At 47.4% G+C, this 11832-nt stretch overlaps 1 protein-coding gene across 1 annotated transcript in view; it reads left to right on the forward strand.

Annotated features, from left to right (window-relative positions):
- The window catches only part of LOC110531443 (uncharacterized), a 141318-nt gene that overhangs the window by 92243 nt on the left and 37243 nt on the right, over positions 1–11832 (forward strand). The window contains exon 2 of the mRNA XM_090183509.1: positions 1773–3641. Coding sequence (XP_090039635.1) covers positions 1773–3641 — 1869 coding nt within the window. The remainder of the gene's footprint in view (positions 1–1772; positions 3642–11832) is intronic.

Raw genomic sequence — 11832 nt, forward strand, 5'->3', positions numbered from 1 at the left:
ATGTTGACTATAGAAAGCTACTATGTTGACTATAGAAAGCTACAATGTCGACTATAGAAAGCTACTATGTCGACTATAGAAAGCTACAATGTTGACTATAGAAAGCTACTATGTCGACTATAGAAAGCTACAATGTTGACAATAGAAAGCTACAATGTTGACAATAGAAAGCTACAATGTTGACTATAGAAAGCTACAATGTTGACAATAGAAAGCTACAATGTTGACTATAGAAAGCTACTATGTTGACAATAGTAAGCTACAATGTTGACAATAGAAAGCTACAATGTTGACAATATAAAGCTACTATGTTGACAATATAAAGCTACTATGTTGACAATAGAAAGCTACAATGTTGACAATAGAAAGCTACAATGTTGACTATAGAAAGCTACTATGTTGACAATAGTAAGCTACAATGTTGACAATAGAAAGCTACAATGTTGACAATAGAAAGCTACAATGTCGACAATAGAAAGCTACAATGTCGACTATAGAAAGCTACAATGTTGACTATAGAAAGCTACTATGTCGACAATAGAAAGCTACTATGTCGACAATAGAAAGCTACAATGTTGACTATAGAAAGCTACAATGTCGACTATAGAAAGCTACTATGTCGACAATAGAAAGCTACTATGTCGACAATAGAAAGCTACTATGTCGACAATAGAAAGCTACAATGTTGACAATAGAAAGCTACAATGTCGACTATAGAAAGCTACTATGTCGACAATAGAAAGCTACTATGTCGACAATAGAAAGCTACAATGTTGACTATAGAAAGCTACAATGTCGACTATAGAAAGCTACTATGTCGACAATAGAAAGCTACTATGTCGACAATAGAAAGCTACTATGTCGACAATAGAAAGCTACTATGTCGACAATAGAAAGCTACTATGTTGACAATAGAAAGCTACTATGTTGACAATAGTAAGCTACTATGTTGACAATAGAAAGCTACTATGTTGACAATAGAAAGCTACTATGTCGACAATAAAAAGTTTTATCTTTGCGCCCAGGCTCTGTTGCAGCCGGCCGGGAGGTCCATGGGGCGACACACAGGCCTAGCGTCGTCCGGGTTAGGGAGGGTTTGGCCAGTAGGGATATCCTTGTCTCATCGCGCACAAGCGACCCCTGTGGCGGGCTGGGCGCAGTGCGCGCTAACCAAGGTAGCCAGGTGCAGTGTTTCCTCCGACACATTGGTGCGGCTGGCTTCCGGGTTGGAGGCGCGCTGTGTTAAGAAGCAGTGTGGCTTGGTTGGGTTGTGTTTCGGAGGACCCATTGCTTTCGACCTTCGTCTCTCCCGAGCCCGTACGGGAGTTGTAGCGATGAGACAAGATAGTAATTGCTAACAATTGGATACCACGAAATTGCGGAGAAAAGGGGGTAAAATTTCAAATAAAAAAAAATTAAAAGCTTTATTGACAACAGAAAGCTACAATGTTGTCAATAGAAAGCTACAATGTCGACAATAGAAATTATTCATTTTATGCCTTTGATCTTCTATAGACTACATGAGTTTATAGAATGTGTTTGTCATCGAGTGTCTCACTGTGCTGGTACTCTCTTGTAACAGTCATTCTGTTTGGTGGTGTCTGATGTTGGTAGTCATTATATTTGGTGGTGTCTGATGGTGCTGGTAGTCATTCTGTTTGGTGGTGTCTGATGGTGCTGGTTGTCATTCTGTTTGGTGGTGTCTGATGGTGCTGGTTGTCATTCTGTTTGGTAATTCTATGTGTTACTCACCTTCTCTCTTTTCCCTCCAGCTGTCTGGATCACTGAAGAGGAGGCTGACTGCGACCGAGGGGGCCTACCAGGGAGGTTTACGGCAGGGCCAAGGGCCCGGTAACGGCCCAGGTCTGGGCCCCGGTTCAGGTCTTGGTCTGAACGGTACCGCCTACGGTACCTCCATGACCCAGGGTCCTGGGGTGCCCGCCAAGCGACTCTGCCTGGAGGATGTGACCCTCGCCATGGGTAGCAGCTTCCAGCAGAGTCCTTACTCTGGAGGACAGAGTTCTGGAGGTCATGGGGGTCCTGGAAGTCAGGGATCACTGGAAGGTAACAGGCTGGGGAACGGTAACCCCGGGCTGGGGTCGCCTTACTCAATGCCCCCTAAGGCGAGTCCAGGGTCTGCGGGTGTTGGTGGAGGACATTTTCACCCCAATGGAAGCTCCTCGTCGGCCCCATCGGTTGAGCAGGAGCTGCAAGATATTCTGGATGAATTGACTAAGAACCCAGATCCGTCGTTGACGGAGTTGGATCTTGACAAGATACTGGGGAATAAAGAGGAGCAGAATCAGAATCAAGGGCATGGGCCGGGGTATATCCACCCACACTCGCCCAAATGCTCCCCCCAGAGACCCACCTCTCACCTGGAGAGCCACCTCACCCGTTCCCCAGGCTTTCCCCAGGCCGGGTCTCCCCAAGTAGGCCCGAGTCCGGCTGGAGCTCCCTACTCCATCCCCCACCCCTCCAAACCAGTCCCCTCACCCCTATCGGCCTCTCCTCATCACTCCTCTTCATCCCAGAATCAAGCTCGTTCTCCAATGCTCTCAGCCGCCCTTTCGTCTCGACCCGGTTCCACATGGCACGAAGTATCACGAGCCCAACAGCTCCAGCAAATGGCGTCCAACTCCAACAAACACCTTTCTTCTAACACCCCTATCCAGCAGAACCAATCCCAGAACCAGACCCAGGCCTCTATCCCTCCTCTATCCCAGCAAGGCTCACCCTGGGGCGGCCAGAAACTGCCCAACCTCCCCAACTCCTCCCCACTCCACCAGCAACCATTCAGCCCGGCTGGAAGCATCCAGAGCCCCCAGGGATCGCTGAGTCTCCCATCCGCTGGTCCTTCACCACCCTACCACCCAGAGAAGCTAGGCAGTCCGGCTATCGCCCAACCCCCCTTCAGCCCACAGAGTACCCTCCTATCTGGAGGAACGACCACCACATCCAGCACTTCATCCAACATCCAGGGGTCCCAGGCCAACTACATGCCCAGCGGAGTTGCACCAACATCGGGCGCCACAAGGCCCTCGCCCCCCTACAGGACAGACAAGCCCCATGTTAGTCCGTTGCTTCAACCCCAGCCTCAACCTCAACCCCAGAACCAACCCCAAACTCAACATCCGCATCCATACAGCACCCAGAACGGGTCAGGACCAAACAACAATATGTCTAGCCAGCTCTACAAAGCCATGACTGCAGGTCAACCCAGCAGCCTCAAGCTACTAATGCAACAACAACAACAACAGCAACAGTCGAACACACAGCAGCTACAGACTAACGCCCAGCTAGGACAACACCCATCCATGTCCAAACCAGGCAGTGGTGGCAGTGTACCCCACCAAGAACCCCCATACTCCTTCACTAACACCAAACCCCTTCGCCACTTTGACCCCAACCCGGACCACCAAGGAGGACAGCAGCAGAAGATGGGGGGAGGGGGACCCCCTGGACAGGGACCCCCCAACCCCATGGCAGGTTATCGGGGAATGCAGCATGGGGGTGCTGCCGGAACAGCAGCATCTGTAGCAGCGAACCACACCCATTTACTACAGCAGAGGATGCAGCAGATGGCAGCGATGCAACAGGCCACAGCAGGAGCCTTGGGAGGGCCACAGCACTGTAGAGAGGTGAGTCATGATTGGCTGATTCTTCTTCCTGGTTGCGGTAAATTGAGAGGTGATTGGCTGGTTCTGCTTCCTGGTTGCAGTATGTAAGAGGTGATAGGCTGACTATACTTCCTGGCATGTAATGGTCATTGGGCCATACTGTAAAGCGGTGAGATATTGGCTGATTCTACTTCCTGGTATATGAAGAGGTGATTGGCTGGTTATACTTACTGGTCACAGTATTGGTTTACACTAATAACAGTGCCACAAACATGTCAGTGCTTCCTCCTGTTATCCCAGAGTATTCATCTGGTTCTTACACAGACTGAGGGGGTTCCACTAGTTACCACAGCCACAAAGTCAAACTTGGCTACATCGTAGAAATGAATGGAAACAAAAATCTGCTTTTTGGTCTTAATTTAAGGTTGGGCATAAGGTTAGCAATGTGGTTAAGGTTAGGATTGAGTTTAGGTTTAAAAACAGAAATTGTAGAAATAGGCGGGATTTATGATTTTGTGGCTGTGGTAACTAGTGACGACCAGGCTGAGGTCATTTCTGGGTTGTGTTGGGTTACTCCTTTAGCTGTCTGTTTAGGGAACTTCTGTCTACTGCAGTTGTTCTAGCTGTATTATTTGGTGGTTAGGGACTGTGGAGCTCTGCTCTGTGAAAAGGCAGTTAGTTATATGAGGTGGGGAGTAGTGTTGAGGGGGGAGAGAGAGGGGACAGGAGAGGTGGGGGGGGGGGGGGGGGGGGGGTTACTTAGAGCCAAGAGTGGGACACCCTGCTGTTTCTAAGAGGGGGGGAGAGAGAAGAAAAGACAAGTCAGGAAGATAGAGAAAGAGTGAAGAAAGGGATGGAGGGGAGGGAAGAGTGTGTGTGTGTGCGTGTGTGTGAGTAGAGAAGTCAGGAAGATGGGGGGAGTGTGAAGGAAGAGGGGGACTGTGAAAAGAAAGCTGAGGGAGGGAAGGCAACAGAGACATGAAGGGGGGAGTGTGTGAGATGAATCATGTGGAGGACAGAACAGAACAGAACAGGCTAGAGGAAGAACACCCAAACTAGGGAAGAATACTGACTGTCCCCACTTCTTTTGACTAGGGCTCATACAGTAGAACACTATAAAGCGAATAGCGTTCCATTTGGAACACAGGCACACTTCATCCCAGTGTTCACCGTCATCTATTCAATGTATATGGATAGAAGAGCTCTATTCCACACTACTGCTAGTCCCCTAATTACTATCTGCTAAAGACAGAAGGATGGATGGAGAGGGAGGGAGGGGTTAAAGGGCTGAGAGAGAGAGAGAGAGAGAGAGAGAGAGAGATCGTACGGGAAACATTGTACACACACAGCACAGTTTTCTAAAGCTCTGTTCTGTGGTGTGAACTCAGTAAGACAAGACAGGGGTTTCCTGGCAAAATCAGCTTTCTGGTTGACTCAAGTGGGGCTTCCCTCACACACACACACACACACACACAGAGAGATGGGGAGAGGAGAGAGAGAGGTGAAGAGAAATGGGGAGAGAGAGATGGGGAAGAGGAGAGAGAGATAAAAAAATATGGGGGAGGGGAGAGAAGAGAGAGGAAGAGAGAGAGAGAAAGATGGGAGGAGGAGATATATGCAGGAGAGGAGAGGAAGAGAGAGAGAGAGAGACATTGTCATCCTACAAGAAACATGGTATAAAGGAGACAGACCCACTAGCTTCCCTCTAGGTTACAGAGAGCTGGTAGTCCCATCCACCAAACTACCAGGTGGGTGGTATAAAGGAGACGGACCCACTAGCTGCCCTCTAGGTTACAGAGAGCTGGTAGTCCCATCCACCAAACTACCAGGTGTGAAACAGGGGAGAGACTCAGGGGGTATGCTAATTTTATATAGAGCAGACCTACCATCTGGCTAGAAATTAATAAGGAAATTATCTCAACAGAGAAAAATGTCCTCATGTGTGATACCTATATCCCCCCAATAGAATCCCCATACTTTAATGAAGACAGCTTCTCCATCCTAGAGGAGGAAATCAGTCATTTCTAGGCCCAGGGACATGTACTAGTCTGTGGCGACCTAAATGCCAGAATTGCACAAGAACCTGTCACCCTCAGCACACAGGCGGACAAACACCTGCCTGGAGGTGACAGCATTCCCTCCCCCATATTCCCCCCCCCCCTAGACACAACTACAACAACATAACCAACAAAAACGGGTCACAACTCCTGCAGCTCTGTCGGACGCTGGGTATGTATGTACATAGTCAATGGTAGGCTTCGAGGGGACTCCTATGGTAGGTACACATATAGCACATCTCTTGTCAGTAGTACTGTAGACTACTTTATCACTGACCTCAACCCAGAGTCTCTCAGAGCGTTCACAGTCAGTCCACTGACACCCCTATCAGATCACAACAAAATCACAGTCTACTTGAACAGAGCAGAGCCAAAGCAACTGAATAATATTAAGAAATGCTATAGATGGAAGGAAAATAGGGTGGAAATCTACCAAAAAACAAATTCAATGTCTTCTAGACAATTTCCTGAATAAAACGTTCCACTGTAATAGTGAAGGTGTAAACTTGGCTGTAGAAAACCTAAAAAACATATTTGACCTCTCAGCTTCCCTATCAAATCTAATAATGTCAAGCAGACAACCTGAGAAAATGAACAACAATTACAAATGGTTTGATGAAGAATGCAAAAACCTAAGAAAGAAATTGAGAAACCAATCCAACCAAAAACATAGAGGCCCAGAAAACCTGAGTCTACGTCTTCACTATGGTGAATCACTAAAACAATACAGAAATACACTATGGAAAAAGAAGGAACAGCAAGTCAGAAGTCAGCTCAATGTAATTGAAGAATCCATAGACTCTAACCACTTCTAGGACATTGGAAAACACTAAACAAACAACAACAGGAAGAATTATCTATCCAAAATGGAGATGTATGGGTAAACCACTTCTCCAATCTTTTTGGCTCTATAACAAAGAACAAACAGCTAAAACATATACATGATCAAATACAGATCTTAGAATCAACTATTAAAGATTACCAGAACCCACTGGATTATCTAATTACATAAAATTAACTACAGGACAAAATACAAACCCTCCAACCTAAAACGACCTGTGGTGTTGATGGTATCCAAAATGAAATTATAAAATATACAGACCGCGAATTCCAATTGTCTATACTTAAACTCACACACATCACCCTCAGCTCTGGCATTTTACCCAATATTTGGAACCAAAGACTGATCACCCCAATTTTGACCCCAATAGCTACCAGGGGATATGCGTCAACAACAACCTTGGGAAAATCCTCTGCATTATCATTAACAGCAGACCAGTTCATTTTCTCAGTGAAAACAATGTACTGAGCAAATGTCAAATTGGCTTTTTACCAAATTACCGTACAACAGACCATGTATTCACCCTGCACACCCTAATTGACAACCAAACAAACCAAAACAAAGGCAAAGTCTTCTCATTGATTCAGTTTGGCATGAGGATCTGCTATACAAACTGATGGAAAGTGGTGTTGGGGGTAAAACATACTACATTATAAAATCCATGTACACAAACAACAAGTGTGCGGTTAAAATGGCTAAAAACACACATTTCTTTCCACAGGGTCGTGGTGTGAGACAGGGATGCAACTTAAGCCCCACCCTCTTCAACATACATATCAACGAATTGGCGAGGGCACTAGCTAGAACAGTCTGCAGCACCCGGCCTCACCCTACTAGAAACTGAAGTCAAATGTCCACTGTTTGCTGATGATCTGATGCTTCTGTCCCCAACTAAGGAGGGCCTACAGCAGCACCTAGATATTCTGCACAGATTCTGTCAGACCTGGACCCTGACAGTAAATCTCAGTAAGATCAAAATAATGGTGTTCCAAAAAAGGTCATTTTGCCAGGACAACAAATACAAATTCCAAACATCAGCACCACAGGTAACTTCCACAAAGTTGTGAACGATCTGAGAGACAAGGCAAGAAGGGCATTCTATGCCATCAAATGGAATATAAAATGCAACATACCAATTAGGATCTGGCTAAAAATGCTTGAATCAGTCATAGAGCCCATTGACCTTTATGGTTGTGAGGTCTGGTGTCCGCTCACCAACCAAGACTTCACTAAATGGGACAAACACCAAATTGAGACTGCATGCAGAATTCTGCAAAAATATCCTCCGTGTACAACGTAAAACACAAAATAATGCATGCAGAGCAGAATTAGTCCGACACCCACTAATTATCAAAATCCAGAAAAGAGCTGTTAAATTCTACAACCACCTAAAAGGAAGTGATTCCCAAACCTTCCATAACAAAGCCATCACCTACAGAGAAACATACACACACGAAACACACTCAGACACACACGCGTAGCACGCTCACACACACACACGCACGAAACACACTCACAGACACACACACACACACACACACACACGAAACACACTCACAGACACACACGAAATTCGCTCACAAACACACTCACCACAAAATACACTCACAGACACACACACACACACGCAAAACATGCTCACACACACACACAAACACGCTCACAGACAGACAAATGGAACACGCTCACAGACACACACACACACACGAAACATGCTCACAGACACACACATGAAACACACTCAATGACACGCACACACGCGAAACACAAAACACACTCATAGACACACACACATGAAATACGCTCACAGACACACACACCCACACGAAACACGCTCACTAACACACGCACACAAGAAACAGGCACATACACACACACACACACACACACACACAGAACACGCTCAGACACACACACATGAAATACACTCACAGACACACACACACGTAACACGCCCACAGACACACACACATACACAGTAACACGCCCACAGACACACACGTAACACGCCCACAGACACACACATACGTAACACGCCCACAGACACACACACACATACGTAAACACGCCCACAGACACACACATACACACGTAACACGCCCACAGACACACACATACACACGTAACACGCCCACAGACACACACATACACACGTAACTCTCTCACAGATTCACACAGACAGGGGTTTCCAGAATCAGCTTTCTCGTATTTGTTGACTCAAGTGGGGCTTCCCTCCCTCCCTCTTTCCCTCCCTCCTTCCCTCCCTCCCTCCCTCCTTCCCTCCCTCCCTCCCACACACACACACACACACATCACACAAACTTCTATGGAAAGAACTCTTTTTCCATCCTCTCTCTCCCTCTCCCTCTTTCTCTTTCTCTCTCTCAATTCTGTCTTCCCTACTCTTTCTTTCTTTCTTCCTCTCTCAATTTCAATTCAATTTCAATTCAAAAGGCTTTATTGGCATGGGAAACATGTGTTAACATTGCCAAAGCAAGTGATGTAGATAATATACAAAAGTGAAATAAACAATCAGAAATTAACAATAAACATTACACTCACAGAAGTTCCAAAAGAATAAAGACATTTTGAATGTCATTAAAGTACAAAAGGGAAAATAAATAAACATAAATATGGGTTTGTGTTTACGATGGTGTGTGTTCTTCACTGGTTGCCCTTTTCTTGTGGCAGCAGGTCACACATCTTGCTGCTGTGATGTCACACTGTGGAATTTCACCCAGTAGATAGGGGAGTTTATTTTTATTATTTGTTTTTAAATTATTTGTGGATCTGTGTAATCTGATGGAAATACGTGTCTTTGATATGGTCATACATTTGCAGGAGGTTAGGAAGTGCAGCTCAGTTTCCACCTTATTTTTGTGGGCAGTGAGCACATAGCCTGTCTTCTCTTGAGAGCCATGTCTGCCTACGGCGGCCTTTCTCAATAGCAAGGCTATGCTCACTGAGTCTGTACATAGTCAAAGCTTTCCTTAATTTTGGGTCAGTCACAGTGGTCAGGTATTCTGCCTCTGTGTACTCTCTGTTTCGGGCCAAATAGCATTCTAGTTTTTTTGTTAATTCTTTCCAATGTGTCAATTCTCTTTTTGTTTTCTCATGATTTGGTTGGGTCCTAATTGTGTTTCTGTCCTGAGGCTCTGTGGGGTCTGTTTGTGTTTGTGAACAGAGCCCCAGGACCTCCTTCTCTCTCTCTCGCTCTCTGTCTCTATCTCTCTCTGTCCACCTTCACAAGCTAAGGGGAGTTCCTTGCACTGACTGTCTCTTCCTCTATTTCTCTCCCACAATCCCTCTCTCTTTTCCAGTTGACTATCCTTCTTTTCTCTGACTTCTGACTTGGGGCTGTGCCGCTGTGAGCAGGGAGCACACACACACACACACACACACAACACACACACACACACACAGGTAAAAATCTCTTGATTTATGCCTGCTATATGATCATAGTGTTGACTGTTCCTCTACATGAGTTATTTACACACCACAGGAATGTGTGTGTGTGTGTGTGTGGGGCTGGGTGTGTGCTGGGTGTGTGCTTATACATGTATGGGGGTGTGTGTGTGTGTATGGGTGTGGTAACACAGGTGTACTGTGTTGTGCTTGGTGGTGTTAGATGACACACCAAAAATAGGGTATATTTGGGTGAGTTGTTGTCGTAGAGACCGCACAGTTTTTTTCCACACTTATTTTTCGTGAGTCAGCAAAACCATGGTCAGGATCCACACGCACACACACACACTATAAACATACACACACGCTCGTACCAACTGTTATGTACACACGCCTGTGCAGTCATTATCACATCTCCTTGACCTAAACTAGCCACAACCTTCTTCCTCTTCCCCTCTTCACCCCTCCTCTCTCTGTTTGTCCTTCCTCCAAAGCTGAGAGAGAGAGAGAGAGAGAGAGAGAGAGAGAGAGAGCGAGAGAGAGAGAGAGCGAGAGAGAGAGAGAGAGAGAGAGAGAGAGAGAGAGAGAGAGAGAGAGAGAGAGAGAGAGAGAGAGAGAGAGAGAGAGAGAGAGAGAGAGAGAGAGAGAGAGAGAGAGAGAGAGAGAGAGAGAGAGAGAGAGAGAGAGAGAGAGAGAGAGAGAGAGAGAGAGAGAGAGAGAGAGAGAGAGAGAGAGAGAGAGAGAGAGAGAGAGAGAGAGAGAGAGAGAGAGAGAGAGAGAGAGAGGCTTCTCTGTTTGGGGCCTTGGGCATTTATTTACAATGGGAGGGAGAAGATGGACAGACAGAGAGAGAGGGGGGAGAAGGAAAGATTGAAGTAAGAGAGGATGTTTGGCAGTGAACGCAGCCTCAAATCTCCACTAGTTGTTTTCAGAGGAAATGAAATGCGTACTACCTGATTCACTTTCCGGTCAGTGTGTGTTTCAGTGCTGGTGTAACATGTTATTACCATGACCATTTACTACTCCCTCGTTTGTCCTTTACCTCTATCTCTGTCCCTCCCTGTCCTACTCCTCTCTCCCTCCCCTCTGTCCCTCCCTGTCCTACTCCTCTCTCCCTCCCCTCTGTCCCTCCCTGTCCTACTCCTCTGTCCCTCCCTGTCCTACTCCTCTCTCCCTCCCCTCTGTCCCTCCCTGTCCTACTCCTCTCTCCCTCCCCTCTGTCCCTCCCTGTCCTACTCCTCTGTCCCTCCCTGTCCTACTCCTCTCTCCCTCCCCTCTGTCCCTCCCTGTCCTACTCCTCTCTCCCTCCCCTCTGTCCCTCCCTGTCCTACTCCTCTGTCCCTCCCTGTCCTTCCCCTCTGTCCCTCCCTGTCCTACTCCTCTCTCCCTCCCTCTGTCCCTCCCTGTCCTACTCCTCTCTCCCTCCCCTCTGTCCCTCCCTGTCCTACTCTCTCTCCCTCCCTCTGTGCCTCCCTGTCCTACTCCTCTCTCCCTCCCCTCTGTCCCTCCCTGTCCTACTCCTCTCTCCCTCCCCTCTGTCCCTCTCTCCCTCCCCTCTGTCCCTCCCTGTCCTACTCCTCTCTCCCTCCCCTCTGTCCCTCCCTGTCCTACTCCTCTCTCCCTCCCCTCTGTCCTCTCTCCCTCGCCTCTGTCCCTCCCTGTCCTACTCCTCTCTCCCTCCCCTCTGTCCCTCCCTGTCCTACTCCTCTCTCCCTCCCCTCTGTCCCTCCCTGTCCTACTCCTCTCTCCTCCCCTCTGTCCCTCGCTCCCTCCCCTCTGTCCCTCCCTGTCCTACTCCTCTCTCCCTCCCCACTGTCCCTCTCTCCCTCCCCTCTGTCCCTCCCTGTCCTACTCCTCTCTCTCCCTCCCCTCTGTCCCTCTCTCCCTCCCCTCTTTCCCTCCCTGTCCT

The sequence above is a fragment of the Oncorhynchus mykiss genome, chromosome 9 (genome assembly GCF_057628025.1).
Source record: "Oncorhynchus mykiss isolate SJ-2025 chromosome 9, ASM5762802v1, whole genome shotgun sequence".
NCBI classification, from domain to species: Eukaryota; Metazoa; Chordata; class Actinopteri; order Salmoniformes; family Salmonidae; genus Oncorhynchus; species Oncorhynchus mykiss.